Source organism: Buteo buteo, chromosome 5 (genome assembly GCF_964188355.1).
Source record: "Buteo buteo chromosome 5, bButBut1.hap1.1, whole genome shotgun sequence".
NCBI classification, from domain to species: Eukaryota; Metazoa; Chordata; class Aves; order Accipitriformes; family Accipitridae; genus Buteo; species Buteo buteo.
This window is the reverse complement of record NC_134175.1, coordinates 16,885,471-16,911,436: the sequence shown is the minus strand read 5'-3', so window position 1 is coordinate 16,911,436 and position 25,966 is coordinate 16,885,471. Positions and strand designations below refer to the sequence as shown.

The 25,966-nt window shown below is 41.4% G+C and overlaps 1 protein-coding gene across 1 annotated transcript in view; it reads right to left on the bottom strand.

Annotated features, from left to right (window-relative positions):
* Positions 1-22,465, bottom strand: part of ZNF804A (zinc finger protein 804A) — a 166,399-nt gene extending 143,934 nt beyond the window's left edge. Inside the window, exon 1 of the mRNA XM_075027950.1 lies at positions 22,300-22,465. Within this exon, the coding sequence (XP_074884051.1) occupies positions 22,300-22,410 (111 nt within the window). The 5' untranslated portion in view covers positions 22,411-22,465. The remainder of the gene's footprint in view (positions 1-22,299) is intronic.
* Between the last annotated feature and the right edge of the window lie 3,501 nt (positions 22,466-25,966).

Below are 25,966 nucleotides of genomic sequence, written 5' to 3'. Positions count from 1 at the left end.
CAACACTATGAGAAAGGAGCTCCAACATTAAACTCAACAGGCATTTTGCCACCAACTTCGATGAGAAACCTTTGCTGTTCAGGTTATCAAAGTGAGAAGGAGACTCTGAGAAACAAGAGTGTACATCAGAGAGGTAACTCTCGCTCCTTTGGCCACATAAGGAGCTCCACAAACAATAGAAGTCTTGGCCATGTCCCACTGTGGAGGAGTGCCATATAACTGGCATAAGACAGAGCAAGAGCAAACAAACCTTTCAGACATCCTGAGCTGTCCACCAGAGTCCCCGGCCCAGAGAAACAGAGCAGAACTGTCTCCAATATTTTTTTTGCTACTTTTTTTTTTTCTTTTTTTTCAGAATCTTTAAGCTAAATCAGTTTTTCCCCATGCTCCTTCAGATGTCTGGATCTAAGCGAGGTGATAAGAGAAGGCTGAACAGAAGCACTAAGTTATTTTGACGCAGTGATGTTGGAACAGCTGCTAAAGAAAAGCAAAAGGGCAGCTCTGCTGCATTGGTGCCAAGCTACTCTTCTGTATGTGAAGCACAGCACATGATTTGACTTAATTACTGAACTTCTACAACAAATTCTGCCTAGTGGCAGACAAAAAAGTATTTAAGGTTTTAAGCATCTTGAAATAACTTTCCCAAATATTGTGCCTTGTTTTTCTGGCCCAGTTCATACAATCCTAAATTGAAAGAGATTGGGAATTAAACATATGCAGTCCGAGAATCACAAGTTTTGTTTTGTGAACTTAGCTCAATAAAGAGAAATAGAAAGGATAAACTACTTAAAGATGCAATCATTGAGAGAAAGACTGGAGAATGCAAGCAGAGATAGCAAAACTATAGTTCCTCCTAATGATGATATTACTCCTAATGAAGCCAGAAAGACACAATCTAAGGGGAACACAGATGGAGAGACACGGCACTGATTCTGCCCTCAAACACTCAGGAAGAGTTTGAGCTTTTTCTTGCAAGCTTAGTTCTTGGGCGCTTACTTAAATGGTATCTCCACTGATTTGAACGATGAACAGACCAATTGATTTCAAAGGACAAATGAATGTTCTGCTGGAGAAAAAGAAAACCCAACAGCAAATATAAATTAACTTAATAAAAACATTATGGGCTTTCATAAACATAGCATCAATCTCTCCCATACTTTCATCTCTCACCTGAAAAAACAAACCTGCTTCTAGTAAATGTTGTTTGGCAGAAGCAAGCACATAAGCAGATGTGTCTGCATTAGTACTTTAGTTCCCAAAGCATGCACTGCTGGACATCCCAACCACTCTTATTTACTGTGTTTTGATTCCCACCATGGAGAAGTCCTGGAGCACACAAGTGAAACTGGAAGATGTACTCCAGGACTCATCTAACGCACTCCACCTGCTAATGGCCTTTCAGTACGCTGGAGCGGATCAGAGCTGGCAGGCAGGAAAAGCTCTCAAGCCCATCTGTTGCACACAGTGGGGTTTTGATGCTCTTGCTCTACAGACCTGCTTCCCTTGTACCTCCTTACTTGGTAAAACAGACATTGCCAACCACATGGGGAAGAAATTTTGCGTGCATCTCTGCAAAAGGGAATGTTTGCACGCAAGCACGTAACATGAAAATTTGAAATATTTTGTTCTTGTCTTGCTTTATCACCTTATATACTGCAATGGAAATAGTGTAATTATTATAATATCTAATTGCACTTTCATATTATAGAGTAAAATGCTGATTCTGGAAATAGCTCAGTCTACATTATATGTAGACACATGGCCACGTCTACGTTATAAAGAAATTTCACAAGAGGATGGATCTCTAGATTGATGCAGTTAGTGTAAATAAACATGTACCCAAGGAGATCAGGACCTGACTTCAAACTGCATTTATTCCAATTCCCTAGACCCCATGCATGTGTTTCAAAGCTATCTGAAGGCCAGTCAACAGTTTGGACCCTTACTGATGGCTTAACATATATTTTGATAGACTCACAGAGGGGAGTTTCATTTTCTTCAAAAGCAATCTAGTTCACCTGTCCCAGCACCACTGCGCAAATCACACCAACCCATGGTAAAGGGGGAAAGGCGATTCACTTTAAAACTACAGCATCTCTCTGAAACGAATTATAATGCAGGCACTGGCAAAAATAATTTTACAGAACTTAAGCCACCTCAGTGCAGCCCCTACGGCTCAAACGGGCAGCCCCAACTTCTCAAAAAGTTGTATACATCAGCAGTCCTCATTCCTGCCCTTAAGCGTAACCAATGTAAGGCGATTCAAATTAGCTTAGCCTAGGTGGAAAAAAAGCTAAGCTGAATTGACTTACTCGTCATTTCTCAGCCTAAAAGCATGCTCAGATAACACAGGGTAACATTTCTAAGCCCAGGTAATGCGATCATTCCTACATCCCCATGATTGACTTAAACATTCTCCAATTATAGCTATAGGAGGCTAAGCAGCTCTCTTGTGACTCCCACTCATTGGCATCAGGGAAGGCCATGTGGAGACCAGTAGAAATTTGAGCAATCTTCAGGCTATTCAACAGGTCAGATATACATAAAATATCCAAAGGCATGTAGATATTAAAAGCTAACATCAGAATAAACATGTCATTCAGTCATCACTGCCCAATTAAAGCAGACTATACAAGGTATCTCATTTACAGTGTATCTTATTAGTGGAAAAGCAAGACATGACCCTATTTTAAAAGCTGTCACTTACTGACAACTTGTAATATGTTGTTACAAACACTGAAAATGAGTGAGATAGACACTTTGCTTCAGGAAGAATGAGATGGGAACCACTGGTACATGTCTTGATCTCAACACATAAGACTTAACGAGTCTGATGACAAACAAATGTTTCCAAGACTAACAACAAAAGCTTGACAGATAGAGGATTGAGTGCATGTATGAATTTACCATGGGATTAATTTCATTTACCTCTGAAATGCAGGCAACATTAAAGTAAAGGGGGGGGGGGGGAATCTATCGCATACATTAGGAAATTAAATATAACAGTGAAAACTAACATTTAATATAGCTTAGGCAAGCAAAAGGTGCACTACATAAGCAGGAAACTTTCCAAAAAAATGACTTTTTATTCATGTGAAGAGAGTCAGGAGTGTTATGTTAAAAGTGCTAGAAAGGCTCATGATCCCTGCCTGCCTAGTGATTTGAACATATTAAACTATTATTCTAACATGCTTAATTCAGTGTAATGAAGCCAGTTCTCTTCTGATAACTGACGCATTTAAACAATCAATGTATTTCAGTACAAGCTGTATTTCCAGGTAGTAAGTGTATCTAAGTATAAAATAATCAAGAGATGTTTTTCCTATCAGTTGAGCGATTGCAGCATTAAAAGATAGTAATGTTATTGCATAGGAACCGCTCAGCTTTCCCCTGAAAGGTGCGGGTCTTTAAATATTTCAAAAAGTTGCTTTTTCAGGCTTTGAGTGGCACTAACTATTTTTAAAGATATTACCTCCTCACTGAACGTCTTGCTAAGTGGCTCTTTTGAACGAGATAGCTGCTTTCCAGCCATTTAGCTTTTCTACACACTCCAAACATCAGCTTGATGAACGGTGCGTGCAGGTGCCTAACTCTTTACAGCTGACAGCGCATACACAGACCAGCAAGCACATGAGTGTATGCATAGATAGCACTGTATTACCATAGATATGTTTATTAGAATATTTGATTATTATTGTCATCTGGAGAGACTGTTCTTGTGGGAGATGAGCTGGAGAAAGGCAGAAGGGAAACTGTTCAAGAAAGCTTCAATGAGGTTTGGCAGGAGTCGTCAAAAGTTTCACAATCTTCTCATAAACATTCCTCTATGCCTTTCAGAAAACACAAAGTTTAAGCAATATTGAATTTTCAGTATACGCTTTTTTAATATCTTCTTGACTTTTTGACTTTATGTAGCTCAAAAGTACTACGGAATGAGCAATTACCAAGACAGCTCGTTACATACCTCAGCAAAGCTACATGCTGCCACAGGTCCTTGAGATCTGCTCAAGAAATGGCTGGAGAGTCACAAACTTTTCTGGGAAGTCCATCTTTCTGCCAGTATGAACATTGCTCTCTTCCAGCTACCAGCAGTTGGACCCGCCTCAGCATTGCTAGCAATGCTATTGAAGCAATCCATATGCTTTGTTACCAGCCAAGTCCTCCTCAGCTTCCTCACCCCCTCCCAATTTCTTCAAAATCACTTTTTCATTACTTCTTCACATCTTTTTGTTATGAACAACAACTCAGATCTTCATCTTACAAACCAGAAGGTGAATTCACATCAGATTAAGTGTTCACCATCTCGATGAAGGACTGTTTAAAACAGACTTCAGTTTTGCCATTGTCTCCTTGTCCAAGAAAACAAAAAAAAATTATTGCAAGAAAGCTTTACAAGAGATCTTTCCATTTCCATGTGATCACACCCTGCTTACACACCCTGCCTTCATCGCACTGTTCATAATGTAAAAAGAATGATGACCTTGAAAATACATTTTTTGTATATATATACTTAGGTGTGCACGCACACACACACACACACACACATACACCCCCTCACCCTGGTGTCCTCGTCGGTTTCTATCAAAAGAAATAATAACCACATGCTCATTTAGAAACACAAACTTCTGAGTTCTGTCTAGTCAGGCTTCATGAGGATTTTTCTCACTTGTAACTGCTCACAAGAACAAATCTGGAGTATTACAAGCAGAAAAATAGAGTAGCATAAACCAGTTTTACCATTCTGTCATTTGCAGTATCTAAATACGTGGTCGTGTTTTTCCAATCAGCTAAATGCCAGCTGCAACAATATCATTAAATCTGTACCAGATCTAACAAATTAACAAGCAAAGCAATTAAGACTGTATTAGAGACCTTACTCTTAAAACATAATCAAAAATGCTTCTTTACTTCTAACAGAAAAAAAAAAAATGTTAAAACAAAAGCTCAGAGCTTGAACTCTCCTTTTCTGATTGACCAAAGGCAGTTAATCTAGTTCTAAAATGGCATCTTGTTTTGAGAAATAACTTGCAAAAACTTGGGATATGAAATGGAACAAAGCTCAAAAAATACAAAAAAGAAAGCAAGCAGCATTAGGCAGGTATAGCCAGAAAGGAAAAACACACAAAATAGAGCACGTGGGAAAAGAAAAGAAAAGCAGGAGCACGGGACAGACAGAAATTTAAAAGGACAGAGACTATAACAGAGAATTGCATTTAGCAAATCATCTTTTCAATTACAAGTAAGGTAGTCATAGGCAGCCCTCACCCCTCCAAATGGCAGATATAAAAGAAATGGAACAGGGGAATAGGAAAAGGCAGCAAGAAACATTAAAATATTAAAGTTTACTGTCAAGGATGTCAAGGAAAGTAATCACTAAATCTGTTTATTTTCTTCAAGTATTTCTCAAATCCAGAGCTTTGTCATGAAAATGAAGGCTCACCAGACAATCCTGGCATCCCAGGATTTTATTTCTTTTTTTTTTTTTTTTTTTTTTAAGTGTTCAAGCACACATATTAACTTGTCAGCATTGTATTTGAAAGTTTTATGATATTTTCTTTCCTTCCTTTCACTGCCAAACTCAGTACTCTAACCAGAGTGAAAGCAAGGTAGCTGTGCCACCCCAGCTGGCAGGTTAGCATTACGCTCCAGGCACCTCGCTCCGCAGCACAGAGAAAGAGGGAGCAGAAGAAAACAGCACAGTTGGCCCAAAGCAAAATAACATGAAATCTCAGCAAGTTATGTCCTGTACTTCTCCACACTGACAAAGGGCGAAGGAGAACAGACAGATATAAGAGCTTGTCCCGTCATGAAAAAGTTGACCACAATGGGTATTTCTGCAGCCTGGCAGTCTAGAGCATCACTGGGAAATGGATGTTGCAAAAGCAGTATGCTTCCTCAGATTAAATACACATCTTGACAGCTCTCATGTTTCTTTACAAGTAAAAATTAACTTAAGGGTATTGGTGACTAGCATTTGTCTGCTGTGAAGCTCAACTTCATTCAATTTATGTCTGTCATTTTAAAAATCCAGTCTATGACGAAATGGTGGTAGATGGTAAGTGATGAGAATTGCAATCTAGTGAGGATGGTAAAATTGAGAAAATTAAATTGTACAACTGTATAAGAATCACCAGTGAGATCCAAGTTCAACACAATGCAGGCATTTCCAAATATCTGCAGTGAAAGGAGCAAATTTGATGTTTTATTCAAAAGAAACCCTCACTGAATTCAGATCATCCCACTAACCAGAAAAAGCATGTAAGGAGAGTCAGCTGAAGTGGATTGGGAGGTCAAAGCCATGACAGAAAACGGACATACCCACTGAGGTGAGTTTTGCACAGAGCACAACAACAGCAAAATGCTAACCAAGCTAGGCAGATTTTCCACAGAGAGAGAAAAAAAAAAAAAAACAAAAAAACACGTGAGGGGGAAAAAAGGCAAAGATTAAAAGACAAAGAGGTCAGAAATAAAACTTATGTCTCTGTGTAGAAATGCTTCATATTTATTTCTGTTCTTTCACAAGGGAAAGAACAAATATATACACACACATATACAAGTTTGAGCAATTAACAGTGCAGAAGGAAATAAATCTGTCAGCTCCTGGCAAGGATCACATTATTCTTACAAAATACAAACAAGTCTATCTTACAAGGGTTATAATCGGGGATTTATCAAAGCACCTTCCTGAGAAGTTGAAAATTATATCTGATCGAAGGCAATGGAGAAGTCATAGCACAACTAAAGACTCTGAAAAACTAAAAGCTCTACCCATAGCCAAATGCTGCATTTGCTGCAAGGAATCTGAGGAGTGGAGGAGGGAATTGGGGAAGTGATAAGAATAGGATGAAGTGAGCCGTCCCAATGATGTTAGTAAGACTATGTATAGAATAAGCACGTCACTATAAACACAGACTGCACAATCCACCCCCAAATATCTGTAACATTACGGAACTGCTAGAAACACAAATGGAATTCTTCTAATTTCACCTTTTATATGGACTACTGGGAACCATTTTGATAGATTCATATTGAAACACTGGAGTGAGTTCCAAAAAAAAAAAAAAAAAAAGGCACAGCATAATCAAGACTAGAAGAACTGATGTGTGAAGGAAGAGGAAAAATCACTAAGCATGCCACTCTTGGAAAAGATGCAGGTAATGAGGATTCTCACAGCTCACAAATATCTGAAGGATGTTAACCACCAAGGAGGGACAATAACTAGTCCAGACAAAACGGGCTTAACGTCAAGCAACACAGAGGAAACACAGTTGCAAAATAATAATAGTATCATGAAATGCTTCCTAACAGAAAAGTGTAACAACAGTTATTTTAAAGCATAGAGCATCCTATACAGATGTACACATTAGATAATCTTACACGGACTGCAGTCTAGTCATGATCCTACTAGATGGCTGCTAACGCAAGGGTCAACCAAAGAGCCTTATACCATTCTTTTTTTGATGTGAATGGTGATGCCTCCTATTCCGAACCAAGCTGCACAACAGGTTTGTACGGAAATTTAACTACATTGAGTACTTATGGCTATTCATTTGAATGAAAATCTTGGAGTGATTACAGCTAATAAACATGCTATTTCTAAACCTCTGAAGTGATATTACAATTCTGATAGACCATATGGTTTCAGTGTATTTATGCTGCAGTGAGCTCCTCGGAGCCCTTTTGCATGTCGGCTGTGACTCAGGGGGTGTACTGGGGGCACGCGGCAGGTCTGGGTGGTGGAGGGCTGCAGGGCGACCTGCAGTGGGACACGTGGTGGACCCCATGCCCATCATGGTCGGTCATGACACTGCTGTGAGCCGCCTGCCCCACCCAAGCTTCACCACTGCCAAATTTAAGGAAGTGTTTCCTCAATTTAAGTCTTCTTTCCCAACCCCAATACCCAAATCAGTAAGCAAAAGTTGGTGTTAATTGACAATAAATTAAATTAAGCAAAATTCCCTGTGCTGAGACTGTTTTGCCAGCTACAGGAACAGATACTTTTCTAGATGTCAGCATTTAATTTACTAAGACTCAATTCATTTACTAACAGCACTGAGCTCAGTCAAGACCTCCTACGTCATCAGGAAAGTCATAGCCGCTCTAAGAGCCCCCAACAAGTAAACAAGAAATATTACTGAATAATACAAAATGTCACTAACTTACTGCAACATCAATCCTATTCTTTAGAGGGATGACAGGAGAACCTCTGAAGAACAAGTGCACTAAGTATTTATTCTTTATAGGTCACTGAGATATTAATATTTTTTACTTCTTTTCACTCTGTTCCCACAGAGTTATGTCAAGGAACAGAAGTATAATCACATTAACCCTATTGTAATCCTGCCATTCAGTTGAAAATGTGGCCTATTAGTAATTAATCTTAGAACTGGAGGTAATAATAGCGCTCTCCACTTCACCGATACCACTGCTCATCCCACATTTATAGCTTATACAAGGACCCTTGACAGGGGAGAGAGAAGCAGGGGAATGTGTTAGCTGCTGCGAAAATGAGATAGAAGCTACTGACTTTGTAACCTGTAATTCACCAAAAGCTTTCTCTTCATTTTTTCTGCAGTTAAACACATACTTTAAGAGACAAAAGGTCCATTTTTTTTCTCTCAATGCACACATGGGAGTCTCATTAATGTTAATTGGATTTATGAATGCCTGTTGAAAAGAGAAGAAACCGTAAAGATTTCACATTTGCAGGGAAACAATCAAAGGAACAATTTCTTGTGCGTCTCACTGATGAAGAGATGAGGAAATAATGGATGAGTCACTTTACATTACGATTCAAAATTCTTAAAATAGAAGAGATGAAAACACTGATTTCTGTACAGGTCATATTCATGTAAGGGATTCTAAGAATCCAATTTGAACCTTCAAGTGTAGTCCTGCTTCTAATTACCTAACTCTGAGAATAAATCATGGTCTCTGAATTGTAATTATACAGATTTGTTGCTGTAATTCAATTTGGCAGGTGTAAAATACAAGCGTAATTTCCTCTACCCACCCCCGTAGTCTTCAAAGAGACACTGAACTTGAGCCATTTGATAATTTATTCCATATTGTAGCTTTCACATTTACTATGCATCAAACTTCTGACAGTTTTTTTTAGAAGGCAATTATATATGGCTCCAGTTACTTTACTAACTGATTTGAAAAACAAATCAAACACTCATCTCTTGACTACAACATGGTCAGCATTAGCCACTACCTGGCCTGCAGCGCCCAGAGCACTTCAAAGCAAGCTCAAAATTTCTGCTACCTGTGATGAGGCGAAGGGAGAACATATACAGTCTTCACGTGCTCAGATCTGCTCTATGGGGACTTCTCCAAGGTTGGTTTTTTGCTCAGTCCCACACAATTAATTGGAAACTGCCTGTTTGTATCAAATAGCCCCCTCTTACAGAAAAGAGAGATTCAGCCACTCATAAAGAGCTTTGGCACTGCCTTCCCTCAGAATCGTATTTGCTCTACATAAATCATGAACTATAAGAAATTAGTATGATGCCACACCACTATGTCAAACAATAGCTCTGAATATACAGAATATATTAAAATATAATATATAAGAATATTTTATATTATATAAAATATAATATATAGAAATATAGAATATAAACTGAACATATAAAAACAAACAAAATCAACCCATAAGCAGACTATACCCACTGTATGAAAAGATGCAAAATACCTGACCAATTTCCTGGAAATACTCAAACTATGGAAGTATACGCTCCCCACCCCACTCTCTATGAGCTCTGTGGGCTGAAGAAGATAAGCTTTTTGGCTTATTCCTTATTTTTCCCTCTTTGCAACAATCTGCATCTCCAGTAATGCAGGAGTGCAGCATACAATGCCTTTAGAAAATGCGCAGCTTTAGTTTTTCTTGCTTCTGCACAATCCTGTTCCAATGACAACAAATCAATTCCTCCATCGGTAGTGCTCCTGAGTAGCTTTTAAAAGCCTTTCCAAAATTAAGATTATATACTTCAGCAATTTTTAATATGAAAAAGTATAAAATACTGCTGATAACGCATATGATTTGTGGAGAGCAAGAGCTAAACATGAATTAGTTTTGGACAAGTTCCGAGTCCATCATCTTTCTTAATTACAAGTTGGGTCACTGACTATGAATCGCATGATTCAGCTCGGGAATCCCTAAAAAGAAATCATAAGTAGATTTAATAGTTGCATTTGATTTATTTGTTACTCAGAGCTGAAACAAGCACTGTATTTCAGACCTCTGACATATCAGGAGATCCCCAGAGGAAGTCAGTGGAGACACCACTCCTGCCAGCCAGCCATCATCTGGGACAAGGTGAGCCACGAGCACCCAGTGGTCCCAAAGCCTGTGAGCAGGACATGACAGTGACATGCCTCGCTCCCCGAGGAACCTCATTACAGGAGATTAAATTAAAAGCCACTCTCCTACAGATCAAACACAGAACCATAATGTTGACTGAGGGTGGAAAGGACATTTAGTCCTACCCCTTGCTTAAAACCACAGCCGAGCAGATTAAGGCTGCTCAGTCAAGTTTTAAGCATCTCCAAGGACAGACAGCCCACAGTCTCTGACAACCTCTTCCAGTGCTTGACCACCCTCAAATTTTTTCTTTTTCCTTGTACCCGATCAGATTTCCCATGTCCCAGCTTGTGCCCGTTGCCTCCCACCGCACACCTCCAAGAGGAGTCAGAGCAATAATTCTCCAAGTCCATCCCATTTCTCAATGCAATAACCTGAACGAACAAGGCAGACACTGCCGCCACGAATATGCTGACAGTGACAGGCAAACCTTTGTCCCTGAGCTATAGTTATTCTCCTTCTCCAGTTCCATCTTATCATTAGTCACTGTAATTTTTTGCTATTGTTTGGTAACCTTTCCTTTCTCTGCACGAAACAGATTGGGTATTTTTGTTTCCTTCGCATACCTAGCTGCAGTTTCCCCTCAAATACAAGCACACTGGAAAACTCCACTTTTCTTCTTTACTTCTCCGTTATTTACAAAGCAGGTCCACTCTGGGCACACTCCATTACCACTTGCAATTGCCAGCATAATGATACAGCTACCACGTTTCTGTAGAGTTTTTCTAATTACATTGCCTTGACACTTCCATACCCACAAGCACTCAAAGGTGTTTCATAAAGAAACTCTAAAGCATTTTTGACATCCTGTTGGAAGCAAGCTCTTCTCTCTGCTCAACAGGTCATTAGTATTACAATTCCATAAACCTCTGGAAGTGGTCCTTTAAAACTGTTTTAATCTCTTTCTAATTCTTAATTCTACCTGCTAGTTCACTCACATCTGCTATTTGCCAAACAAACAGGTGTCAGATGATTTAGTGGCTCATTTGCACAGCAGAAAGACAAGCAGTATTATCCTGATTTTTCTCCCTCATAAGATAAAATTTTCCTTACCACCATCAGAAAATCAGCATTACTATTAGAAAAATCAATGCAAAGAACCAACAAACTCCAAATCTATTCAGCAGTATGTTCCACTGCTAACCTGAGAGTATTCTAAAGCACCAACTAACTATATTTTAAGAATGTATCAAATAAGCAGCATAAGATGTATTTTGCTTTAAAAAAAGTCTATGAAAACCCCTATTTCATTTGTATAAACAGTTGTTTGCTGCTCATGTAAAAGAGCATAATGTTCTTTACGTAATTACATTAAGTTTCCAGAGTCTCACTTCTAAGCAAACCTAAACTTATCACTTTTTTTGACAATAAAGAGTATTTTGTAAAAATACAATGCTTTAAAAAAAAAACAAAACAAAACTGGTGGAGACTATAGTCTAGTGTGCTAAGCTGCAAGCACTTAAGAAACCCAACATCTCTGGTATAAAGTTATTTATACCACTTCTTTGCCATTTTTTTTACATTTAGAAACCAAATGAGGTGATTAAATAGTCAGTACTTAACATCCAGATAAACATCTTCCTGTGCTGTTAAAAGCAGGGCATAAAAATTAGTTTTGCATTAATAAAATGTGTAAGTCATTCTTGGTATCTCCTACAAGTTTCTGTTTTCCTCAGTATTAATATTTGGGGGTATAAAAGCAAGTTATCCAAACATACAAAAAAAATGCTAACACCAAAAAAAATAAAATTTAAAAAAAAGAAAACCAACCACACAACAAAGCCTTAATGTAGAAGTTAGTTACCTTCACTGATTAATTCAATTCTGTTGGTCCAGAGAAGCTTATTACTGTAGCCACAAGTACATTTAAAAAAAAAAACCCTGCCTTTTCCCAAGGCCATAGCCACCGATGACACACTTACCCCTTGCGCACTGGGAAGGGAAAGGCAGAGTGCTGTCGCGCAGCTGGTACCCAGGTGCTGCTCAGGTCACTATCCCATCCTCCCTGCCGCACCTCACCAGCGCTCCTCAATGCCACTCCTCCGCTCCTTCCCAGCATGGCCAGCAATTAACCGGGAAGTGAACTGGATGCAAGATGAGACTACACATCTGTCTTTCCTAGCACAGAGCAGCAGTGTTGCTGAAAAGGGCAGAAAGCAAACTTGCAAATTGGGAACAGCCCAAGACCTACATGCCGAGCCTGGGACTGGCAGGTTTAGAGACCGGCAAGGCTTCAGGTGAACATCTTTGCCCACGCTATTCTCTCTCGTGATAAAGCCGACTGCTTCCAACAGAGTGCGACCAAACATCTTATACAATTAAACATCTTTAAGGAAACTTGCCTACATAATGCGAAGTTTCAATAATGTCTAGTTTAAAAAAAATAAATTAAAAGCATCTTGCTTTACAGATTTAGGCTCAGGTTGTTTCACAGACTGCTCGGCTAGACCCCTGCAAGCATCATAACCCTATATGGACCCAAGAGCGTCCCCAAGTTTTAACTCCAGACATTTTATCAAAATCCTTTTTATGAAGCAGAAGCTGATACGCTATTCTGTAATGGGTATTGTGGTCTCCTGTTAAAAACACTTTCAGCAGAAATTAAATACTTAGAAACTGCAGCTATTTAAAGAGATACCCAAAAAGAACAAATACATTCTGCCATGCAAATCAAGTTGTAAGTGTATTTATTGAAAACAAACTCCACAGACTTTATGGACACCTACACACAGAAAAGACTGACTTTTTTTTTTTTTTTTTTTAAATTACAGTCTCACAAGTCTCAGATACATGGATTTGTATTTGCTGTGGAAGTATGTTATCAGTAAGCTGGAAAGGAAGCAGTTTTCCTAGTCCAGAAACTTATTTCTACAGGGTGAAGAAACAAATTCTGCCAGACATTTTGCATTACAAAGTTTTAAAGAAAACAACCTGACCAAGACTTGGCCAATGTAAGCAATACGGCTATACGCTAGCTGTGAGAAGTCTAGCAACATGAATATTTGAGTTGAGCTGGGTCCCAGAAGAGGTAGCCTGATCACTTTCTATTTGGGTAAAGGACTCTCTCTAAAAATATCATTTTTACACACACACACAAAAAATTTAAAGCAATGCAAATCAGCACGGTCAGACAAAAAGCCTGCGTCCTAAATCATTTGTACAAACCAAGAATATCGATGAGATATTGAAAGAAAAAAGAACATCTCTCTCAGTTCTTCAAGCCAAATCTAAACATTTTCCAAGATGTTTCAAGAATTTTAAATCAAAACCTTTTTCTTTATCGTATGCAATGAGGAAAGCAATGCCAGGAAGGAGACCTGGAGATTACCCTCCAGGCCTTATTTGAGGATTTGCTCTAAGAGCTGTGGGGGAAGAATTTGCATTTCCTTTCTTACAACACTATTTGTATAACTACCACCATTTAAAATTCCATGTTGAAAATATTTGGAAATTTACTATCTGAACTAATTAAAAAAAAATCGGGTTCCACAGAAATTCATGTTCACACACAACTCAGCTGGTTCGAAACAAACACCCTATGTGCCAAGGGAAAAATGAAACCCTCTGCCCAATCTGTACCCCTGCCATAGCTAGTCCTCAGAGGAAGGGAATAGCAAACATATTTTAACAAAATAAATCAATTAAACTATGAGTTTAAAATTCCAGTTTCCTGACGCCTTCAGGCAGTTTCTTATCTCTATTGACAAAACAAGGTTAAACATGACAAATATTGTGCCTCCTTGTGAGTAAATGTTGGTTTGTTTACTTTGGGTTTTTTTCAACAACATTAAGTGACAGCTCATAAAATAACGATCTCTCAAGAAAACTGAAGGAAAAGCATTTGTTCCCACTTCAAAAATGTGTGGAAAAATAAAAGGATTTGACTAGTGTTTGTTTATAGGGGATTGGCCAGATACAGCTAAATTAGGAAGGATCACTCCTTCTCCCGTGTTTACACTTGAATCACAAGTGAGCAAATAGAAAAAATCAAGTCACTTTCTACCACCACCACCAGGCAGTGTTAAAGGATCTATGCTATAAATCAGGCCACCGTCATCATTAACTGTATTAAGACATTAAATAACTGAAAATGCTCTGGATTGATTTTGTGGGATTATTTTAGTCATCCCTACATCTCAAGATGCATCTATTCAATAGCTTTGATTTTTGCAGAGATTAATTGTTCCTGTTAGCATACCTAAAGGCCATTTAAAAAAGGAAATACTCTAACTGTCACCAGTTAGGGGCATCCAAGATCTTGCAGCTGCTTAGACAAGTCCTACTTGAAAACCCAATGTGCTAAACCTAAAGGCTACTACTCAGTGTCCTCTAGATGTGCTCCTGACAGTTAACTACTTTTTGCAATGCTGAATCCCTGCTGATGGGAACATCAGAAAAGCTGTATGTTCCCACAGCCTACAGGAAAGCTGAGGCTTTTAGAATGCAACCTGCACCTTGAGAAGGTTCAGTAAGTTTAATGAATCCAAAAATATATGTGTGGTTTTGAAAAGACAAAAGCCAACTTGCTGTTTTCCAGTTAGCAGCATGCTAAAACAACGTGTTAGCAACACTGTTTTCCAGTCTGAGCAACGTGTTAAAATTAATGTCATGTATCTCTGAGCTAAGAGATTGCTATGGATATTTGCATCAGAAAATACTCAAGGCAAAGGCTCTCCTCAGACTTACTCTTTAAGGCCCTGATCTGAAAAAACTAAACAAGTGTACTAATTTCACCATGGTAATAGTCTAATTACATTCAACAGAATACTGATGTGTTTGAAGCTTACCATGCATTTAATAAGCTTTTACAGTACAAAAGTCTGCCTCAGTAGTTGCTCTGAATCAGAAGCTGTCCCAGTTTAAATCTGCTGCACGTTGGACTCCGGCTCCTGCTATTTTTTGGACCAGACGATCCACTCGTACCAAGTCTGACAGACATGAGTGCCGCATCTCACTGCATGAGACTTGCGACCTCTCAGAGTTGCTTTGGAAATGTACCTCAATTACAATAGCCTCCTGTTCACTCAACCCACCGAGACGAACCTGTTGATGATGCCTTGAATCAGCACTATTACCAACAGACTTATTAAAAAAAAAGTCATGTTCATACAAATGAGCTCCAGAAGTAGAATACAGGTAAGATTTTATTGTTACTTCCATTTTACCAAATTATTTTGTTGTCTTCTGAGTGGTTGGTTTTCAATCATGATTTAAGTGACACTGATTAACTATTTAAATTAAATTAGGTAGAATTTATTTTGTCATTTTAGTATTTTAATGAGTTAGGGCTATTCAGCTTCTCTCATAGAAAAGATACAAACATTTTCAAGTTCCAAACTCAGGCCATGAGCACACTGAAACGCCAAAGACATTAGCAGATCCACAGGGGACAAACCACTGATGAAAGTAACAGGTGATTTTTCTCCCTTAACCAATATAACTCTAGCCTAGCAACTCTACCCTACAAACTCTGCAACACTAAAGATGAAAAACAATATGTTGCAATAGTTTTAGTAAATTCTGCATATATAACATATAATTTAAAAATTACCCTCAGCTACTGGCAATACACGATATGGCAAACAGAACTGCAGGACCTGTTTTTACCAGTATTTAAAATAAACCTATGGTAAGTACTGTTTATTTTATACATGTATTAGACAGCTTGAAATCAGCAGACATTTCCACCTGATCATGCAGGAGCACAACAGCTTCAGTATTCTTCATCAGGAAAGCTGTTTTACAGGCAGTTTACTGCTTTCTTACTGTAGTAGGGTATGGATATTTGTCAGAGAAATTCTTACAGAATAGATTTTTATGTCCACCACAACATACTTTAGTTGATCTGGAAATACAAAAATATTCTACAAAAGGTGAAAGAACTAAAGACAACAGACAGCCTGAACAACAGATATCATTTTCAGAAGACACTAGTGTATCAGTATGTGAACTCCACGGAGTTTTTATAAAAGCAGAACTAAGCCCTAGAACTTTTAGAAGAAGTTACAGGTATTTAAATATACACACACACACAGAGGTATATAAATAAAAATTCCAAGCAGTTTTGTTCAATAAACCTAAAAAGCAAGACAGCGAATGGTACAAACAATTGGATTATTAAAAGAGGGTCTAAACAGAAATCCAACAGCCTTTTAGACAGACCTGTACCCATGTTGTATTTTAAAGATTGATATGCACACCCTGCACCCACGTCCAAGCTGACTGGGAGGCATGAAGCTGTACTACATGGTAGTCAACTGAAGTTCACATGATCTTCCTCTCCACAGAGCCTACCACGAGTTCAGAGTTTTGATTCCCATTTGAGATCATTTGTGCCTGTCTCCCTTGGAGCTGGGGATCACTATTTCAATTCTACCCCTGAAGTACCCTGTGTACATATTTATAACCAAAATATAAACCTATATATATATATGTGCATATACAGAGATTGTTACACACAATAATAGATTTCTATGCTTGGTACATTTGAAACTACAGTCCTTTAACCAACTACTTACCAGGAAATTTCTGATCCTACCTACTTTCTATCAGTATCAACAAGTGTCGTGGTTTAACCCCAGTCAGCAGCTAAGCACCATGCAGCCTCTTACTCACTCCCCCCCCCCTCACCCAGTGGGATGGGGGAGAGAATCAGAAAGAAAAAGGTAGAACTCGTGGGTTGAGATAAGAACAATTTAATAGAACAGAAAGGAAAAAACTAATAATAATAACAATAATAAAATGACAATAATAACAATAGGATTGGAATATACAGAACAAGTGATGCACAATGCAATTGCTCACCACCCACCAACCGATGCCCAGCTAGTTCCCAAGCAGCGATCCCCCCCAGGCCAAGCCCCCCCAGTTTATATACTGGGCATGATGTCACATGGTATGGAATATCCCTTTGGCCACTTTGGGTCAGCTGCCCTGGCTGTGTCCACTCCCAACTTCTTGTGCCCCTCCAGCCTTCTTGCTAGCTGGGCATAAGAAGCTGAAAAACCCTTGACTTCAGACTAAACACTATTTAGCAACAACTGAAAACATCTGTGTGTTATCAACATTCTTCTCATACTGAATCCAAGACATAACACTATACCAGCTACTAAAAAGAAAATCAACTCTAGCCCAGCTGAAACCAGGATAACAAGAGACTTAGAATTAGAATTACAGTAGCAATTTATACCATATAAAGGTCTAAACTTTTCACTGACCTCCTTGGGCAAGTAATAGGACCTTACTCATTCTGATCACCAACACAGAAAATTTATTTGTCCAATTAAAAGAAGTGAATGGGTCCTACACCACCAGTTCTCCATCACTGTAAGTCTCAATGAAACAGATACAGAGCCATTTACATGAGTGGAATACCTTAGGGTGAAATAGCAGATATTGAGTCACCACCCAGGTACCAGCTACTCAGAAGACGAAGCAAAGAGTCAGTTCTCTTGATGACCAACCAGAGATCATACACGTAACTAGGATAATACCTTAAAATGGTTCAGTTTATATTCTGAAAGACATTTTAAGGATTTAGCAAATCACCTGTGGTGGTGACTCCAAACAACTGATTTCTGCCTCCAGAGAGCTATTTTTTCATACGAGTTTCAATACTTTTTGAGATTATAAGCTAGATGCAAGATAGCAGCCACAGAAAGGAAGATGAATTACAAGAAAGGCTAGTGTAATTTGGCATCAATAACATAAGGCATAAAAAAAAGAACACAGTAAGCGCATGAACACTTCAGGAGATCCATAGACAAAAGAGTTTGTAGCAAACAAATTTCTATAAACTGCTACTGCTAAAAAGAACAGCCTTGGGAAAAGCTTTAAAGTCACCAAGTATGAACCCTGACAAGAAATAGCCAAGCAATCGGGCCTATATTCATTGATTAAAACACCAAGCCATAAGCAATATTACACAAAACCACAGAAAGAACATCAGAAGTTTGCAACATCATTGCGTATTATTGACCCACACACTAAGTTTTGAGTTTCTTGTTCAAAAACCATCTGCCACACAAAGACCAGTCAGCAGTTGGTTCACTTGGCCAGTACTCCACCAACAAAAAAATCCCTTCTGAAGAGCTGCCACGGAGCACTGCAGTCATAGCTATCATTACAAGACTGTACATACTTGAAGGATATTTCAGACACTAGAAACTGCCGAGGGAGAGGATAAAGCCTTATCCAACAGCCCAAATACTACCAATGTCTTTTAACCGAACTGCTCCATTTTCTGAAAGAATTTTAAGAGTTTGGATGCTATTCTTCCACATATGCTGAGCCCATTCCCCATCAATTCATAATTCAGATTTTTTTTTTCCAGTAAGGAGCAGCAGATTACAACTGGGTAAGTGGGCCCTACCCACACTGAACAGTCACCCAGTGGGCCTGGGGGAGCACAAATACTCTGTATAGTGCAAAGCTGTGCCATCAGGCACCCAGAACTATACATAGATAATGCATTCCTTCATTTTCCCCCACCATCTCACTAAAGGTTCATTCACAAGCATTTTTTCCTTATTTTATTTAATTAAAAAAGTGGGGTTTTTACAGTAGCCTCTTTTCTCAGTTTGCCTAGATCAACCCTTTGCTTTGTTCCCTCTTGTGCCTTTCACTTCTCTCCAAACTCAGGTTTTCCCCATACATCTTCCCTTGAGGAAGAGAACCATGGCCTTCCCTTCCTTCTCCTACTTCGTATCTTCATCCCTCTCCCACTTCTCTCCCCCTCCCAAACAACCTCATCTCAAAGCCCTGCACTCAGTAGGCATTACAGGTAGAGATGACTTAGATAAAGGCTATGCCTGGGAACTAGGCAATAGTTACTCCATCTTTTTTACCAAAAAGTAACCCTCTGATGCTCTCCACTGCAAAAGACTTTTTTGGAAAGACCGAGTTTTGTGTTTCATGTTCCCTGCTAGGTGAGCAAGGGTTTGCAGCTCTTTCTTCCTGTTACCTTCTGGGAGCTTTGAACCAAAGCTTCATAAAGCTTTAAATGACTAATTCTGTATGAAACAGGACACAGGCAGAGGATGAACACGTAAGGATCACCTGCAGGGACAGTCAGAGAAAAGTGTTTCTTAGTGGCATATATTGGGGAATAGGGCAAAAAAGACGAGTTGCAGGTGCATACCAGGTCACTCCAGAGTGGGACAGTAGCCAAAAGCCCTCAGCACCTTCCTCACCCAAAGCCTAACCAGCTCTGGGTTTGAAGATACATTACATGAAATCATCTTGAAACCACAACTTCATCATTTGACTAGGACCAGCACTTTCCTACTTGCTGTGAAATTCTGCTACAGCATGTGTAGTCGTCTTCCTTTCTAGATAGTGACAGCAGAACTTTTAGAGAAGCAAAGCTTAACAAATACCGTAAGTTTTGCACAGAAGCAATTCTACACTGTGCAAAGCAGAGGTTGTTTTCAGGTTCTCCTCAGTTTACGAGGAAGCAGTGATTTTAGAAAGCCTGGAGCACAGATGAAGACGGACTGAATGCTTTAGAGCAAAATAGGAAGATATGTCTGAGAGCAGCTCCAAAATATTTCTGGGTTTTAGATTTACAAATTGCTGTTTCTCCTAGTCTTATCCTAGGATGAAATACACCAAGAGCATATTGAAAGGCTGCACTCTTATCAGAACTTCTAAAGACGTTCTACTTGGTATTAATAAATATTTTCATCTTTTTAAGTTTGAAAGCCTATTTACAGTGAAAGTGACTGATGCTCTGAAACACTATAGCATTTGACTTTCCTACAGAAGCTGGCCAAAATGTACTCCAGCACCTCAGAACTATTAGTCTGAACTATCCAGTCACCCTATATCACGACCCAATGGTATCTCTACCTCCTTTAAACTAAAAATCACTCAAACGTAAATAAGAGTCTTGACATCTGGATATACGCTATTTATTTCACAGTCAAGAATTTAATTTTACTGCCCACAGAGGCAATATCAAGAACTCTCCCTTTTTACCCCAGCAAAAACTTTGATAGTTACACTTGCTCACTTCCCACAACAAAAGCTTTTAAGGGTAAGGCAAATCCACAACCAATACTATCTTTTCTCCCCCTCACATCTATTCTATCTCACTGAAGAACAGAGTTGAGTTAAATTCCTTCCCAGAGTAAGAGTGTTTCAAAGCCTACACAGTATGTTTATCTGAATTTTAAGTTAACACCAGTCTTCCCCAACATATTTTGGTCACTACTGTTTTTACCAATAAATAAATCAATCAGGAATGTTGAGAATGCAGGGCTGCTTTTTTGCCAAGAGAAAAAAATAAAAAAGCAAGAATAAAATGCTATTGAAGCAGAACCAATTATGAATCGCAAGATAATACACAGTCCAAAAGTTACATCAGAGTATTCTCAGTCCTGCCAAATACACTTTACTGAAATTGTTCAGTAGAAAGAAGGCGATGCATTGTGCGATTATTTAAAGTGTATCAAATATTTCTGCAGCAGATCTTGGTTTTGCAACTGTAACAGTGAAATATTACACACATATTGCCATCTTATGGATACTACAAATACTTGTTTAAAATTCTAAGGATGTAATCCAGAACAGAAAAATATGCAGAATCCTCAGCAACTAAAATTGCGGTAAGATTTACAACGTGAAAACAGGAACTTTACATTTGGAACAGTCCAAAAAATCTGCCTCAGATTTTCTCGTAGTAGTTACTATTTTTATGACTTGGCTTGGACTTGCTTTAATCTCTTTATTTAGGGAAAAATTGCAAGCTTGCCAACTCTAGCAAACATTAAGTACTTTAGTAAATTCCCCATCAACATAGGTCGTGCATTCGAGGGAAGAAGAACATGGTAAGTTCTGCTCCATCTCCTCAAAAGGGGATTTCGGAATAAGACGGTGATGGGAGAGCGCGATAAACAACGTGGCTAAGCCCCTTTTTCAGCTCCATCCTACACTCCAGACATCTGTCCACACTTTATTGTGCCGTGATTGAGATGCTACGTGATGCAGTTCACCCAGCCTGCTGTTATCCTACATCCCTTTTATCTGAGCAGGCAGGAGAGCACATGTATTGCCAATACTATCGCATCATAACTCTGCCATTAAAGTTCAGTAATAGTAGTGAAGCAAGTCCAAACAAGTCAGCAAATATCCAACAGATATAAAGATATCAAAGTACAGCATACGGGTACAGAAACGGTTTTAGTAGCCTATGCAGACTCTCCGGAGTATCTAGCCAAATTGCCTCAACCCTTCAATTCCTTTCAAACCAAGAGTTTTGCTTTTGAAAAACTTGGCAACTGACAAACAAAACCGTATATCGTTTCTGAAGCGATCCTCAAACAAATGAACCCCTCTACCCAGAAAGCTCAGACCTCAAGTAAACAAGTTTCGGGTCCCTTCTTCACTTCGTCAAGCAGGACCTCCAGCTGCCCCCGGCACCGGGGGCGGTGGGAGGCAGCCAGCCAGCCAGTCACCTGGTGACCCCGGCGGAGCCCTCCTCGCCGGGGGATGCCCAGCAGCCGCCTCGGCGGAGCAGTTGCCGCCTCCTCCCCGAGCTCCCCCCGGGTTGAGGGCGGCAGAGCCCCAGCCCCGCCGCTCCCCGCCGAGGAGGGTCGCTGGGCTTCCCGTTCGCAACCTCCTCCCTCCACAGCCAGCCTCCGCGTCGGCAGCTCGGAAAGGACCCGCAAGCCCCTACCCTGCCGCCGCACAGGCTGCCCCAGGGAATACGGGGAGCCGGGGAGAGCACCCCGGCAAGGAGGGGGGCCCGGCAGGCGGGGGCTGAGGACGCCGCATCTTCGCGGCGGTGAAGACACCATCGACCGCGCAAAAAAGCCGGCCAGCACCCCGGCTGCCCGCATCGCTGGCGACGCACACGCAGCGGTTTCCAGTTAGCCGGAGACGCTGCCGTGAAGAGGAAGGACGGGGGAGGCAAAAGAAGAAGCCATTACCAGAGTTTTGTTCCCGTTCTTGCTGAGGGGGCCTCGGAAAACTCCCTTGATGTTGCGAAAGTGCCCGTTGCTGAGGTGCGCGGAGCTGATGACGATGTAGTAGCACTCCATAGGGCCGGGGCCGCCTCCCCGCCACCGGCGGGGCGCTCAGGCCGGCCTCGGCTCGGAGGGCGAGGGCCAGGGCCAGGGCCAGGGCCGGCAGGGCCCCGCGGCATGTGCGGCGCCGCCGCCGGCCGGCTGAGGGGCGGGCGGGGAGGGCGGGCGGTGCAGCCCCTCAGGCTCGGCGCGGCGCTGGCTGCCGGGGGAGGAGCGGCAGCACGGCCGCGGCGGAGCCGTCTGAGCTGCCGCCTCTGGCAGGCATAGTGTTATTATAGCGAGCAGCCTTGCCGGTCGGCTGCACTGAGCCAATGGCAGGGAGCCACTGGGCTGATACCGAGAGCTGTCAGAGGAGGACATCTGTCACACGCCGCCTTCACCGCCACCCACAGCCCCCACGCCCCGCTGCCCCCGCCGCGGACGGGCCGACACCCCCCGCCGGGGCGGTGCCGGGGCGGCGGCAGGTAAAGGGAAAAGGGCGGGGGGGGGAGCAGACCCGTCACCCCAAACGCATGTGGGGTGTGCCCCCCCGGAGGGGCCCCCTACTTCTTTTGGGGTGGGGGGGGCGGCTTGGGGGCAGGGAAAGATGCCCGGGGGCGCGCCGCCCCCATCCCAAAAGCTCCCGCCCCTCCCCCGAGCAGCCTCCGCGCCCTTTTCTTTTTTATTACATCTATTTTTAACGCCCAACGCAGCGGGTGCCTGCACCGGCCGGGCTCGTCAGCAGGCGCTCCGCGGGACCGATAGCCACCGCCCACGCCCGCCGCTGTCGGCTTTCCTGGCCCGTGACGGCGTAAACTGGGGGTAAAGCGGTCATTTCTCATCCCCGCTGAGGGCAAGCTCCATCCCGCCCTTTGCGGGGCTCCAGCCGGTGCCGCAGCCCCCTTCGCACCGCCGCGGCCCATCCCCGCGGCGTCCCGCCCGGCCAGCTGGAAAACCAGGAGCACGCTGGCAAAACTTCTGGGTCACGGCGTGTTTTCGGGGAGGACGGGAGGAGCCGCGGGGGCAAGGCTGCGGCTGCATCCCTCCTCCCGGGGTGCCCGCCGCCGCTTCCCGACCCTCCCGCGGTTACTCACGGCTCTCCCGGCGCGGCTGCGGCCCTGCCCGGCCCGGCCCGGGGGAGCCGGCGGAGGCGGCCGTGCCCCCGCCCTGCCTTCGCGGGAGGGCCTCGGCGGCTGCAGGGAGGAAAAAGGAGGATAAACGCGGCTTGGTGCAGGCTCTGGCGCTGCCTCGGCGAGCCTCAGCTTCAGCGTACCGATAATGTACTCGCTCTGCTTTAGAAAGCCCCTAGCAAGCTGTGGATTAAAAAGCGTCAGGTACATCAGCATGAGGTAACTATAATACACACTGTACTCCGCCATCGCGTTTCTTTCTTTTTTGCAGCACACGCATCAGAACTCGCTGCTAGAACCAGAATTTGTCACAGTACACGACGTATTTAATAAAGATGCTCAAGTCTTACCCCCCCCCCCCGCTAGAGATTGACAATTTGCAGCTTTACCACGTAAGACTTCAAACACGCTGAGCTGCCGCATCCTCCACCTACTTTACCTTTATTCTGGATTGCAAAAATCAAGATTTATGGGGTGAAATGCCAGTGCCAAAAGAGGGAAAACCTTAGAAAATAAGCCCAGAACCATGATGTAACATCTGAAAATATCTCTTAGTCAGCATTTACTGCTGGCAACATAGTACCACCATCCTCTCATCTTGTCCTCCAAAATACAGGAACTGCTTCCAGGAAATTGCAGGGGGGGGAACAACTCAGAAATTCTGGTAGAAATTCCTGTCTTTGTGGTTTGTATCCTTGATGAAGGAAACACCAGTTTATGAGAGGTACCTTCCTCTGATAAGGATTTTCGGTCATTCCTTCCCTTCATACACAGTGACTAGTAAATTTTGACAGCTGTCACTCATCCTTCAGCATTTTCAGTACTTAGGAAGGAATCACAGAAATGGCAGAAATGCAAAGTTTTGACAGCTGATACACAGGTGAGAGATCAAAACTTGCTGCTTCTTGTTACAGCCAAAAAAGAGGGTGAAAACGTACACACACATAACGGTATTTTTCTGCCTACAGGCATGTACGTGTACATCCAGAAATAACCAGCAAGTTTATTACAGTGTAAAAATGAAGTCAATATCATAAATCTTTGATAGATTTAACAACATAGCACATTTAAGGCCCAGTTCAAGTTTCAGACGGGATTCTCTTTCAAAAATGTCCTAAGTTTAGGTAGGATAGAGTAATGGAAAGAGAAAGAATAACAAAATTAAAAAGAAATAAAATTGTGCAACTCCTTTCTGGGAATAAATATTCTCCAACTTGGACTAGAACAATTTTTTCCACCTTGTAAATATAACATTACTGATATGTCAGGACCCTTCTGACTGGGAGTGAAACTCTTCACAGACACCCTACTCCACACATCCACCATTTCAAAGAATTGGAACACTTTTCTCTGAAATCCTTGCACTGACCCCTTCATTACACGTTGCTGACACGTTTAATTACACCCACTACAACCATACATGGGCCCTTTGGGAATTGTGCGGCTGCTCTCTGGCCTTTCAGAGGCATGCAGGCACTGCTTGCACGCTCTTGTTAGAGTCCAAGGACTTGGGAAACATCATAGCAACAGAGAAATAATCTACACCCGTAGCTCAGGTTTGAAAGGATCAATGTGCTTTGTAACAAATGCAAGTGACTGAAACAGCTTTAAAAGCTGCTGCAGCTTCTGCTAATGAAGATTGTTGTCCTCCTCTGTTAAAGGGGAAAAAAAAAAAAAAAACCAAACCAAAACAACTGAAGACCACTTGGTTCTTCCAAAGCGCTTGATGAAGAAATGACAAGTTGTACTAAATAGCACCTAATAAGCAAAATACACATTTTTCTACTCCTACTTCTTCTGGTTGACCTCTCGGTTGGGGTTTTTTGGCTGCTTCTCTGATACTTTGCTATCTCCAGTTTTCCTTGTGTGTCTTCCTTTAATCCTTCACTGTACTTTTCCTGCCTCATTCTGTTTCTCTGTTGTGATCAGACAGACCCAAGATGCTGCTCCCTTCCCAATTTTTTTTTTTTTAATCTTAATAAATTGCTAATTTCATCAGTCCCTAACCCCATGGCTCCTACATACCATCAGTCTTACCTATTTCTGTCTCTGTCCTGTTCCCCTGAGTAAGGATCTGGGTTTTGATCTGTGTATACTGCTATTTATTCAAATCTCTGCCCTATAATAATAACCATTGCTGCCAATCTGCTCATTCTCTTATTCTCCCTGATACTTCCTATTTGGAAAAATCTTCAAGGAGTTGTTCCTGTATAAAACAGCAAATATCGACTCAAGAAACAGGCTATGGATCTAAGAGACTTTCTGGAAAACTTCTGAACTAGAAGCCAGTGAACAAATTACACTACTTCACATACATTGTACTATTTTTTTCTGCCTGTGACTATACTCAGTGTTCTGCATTTTAATATTTAATAATATTCGTCATTCAAGAAATAGTCCTGGCATAATCAATCCAGAAAAAATATTCAACAAAATAAGCAATCCCCTTTGGTTAACAGTCT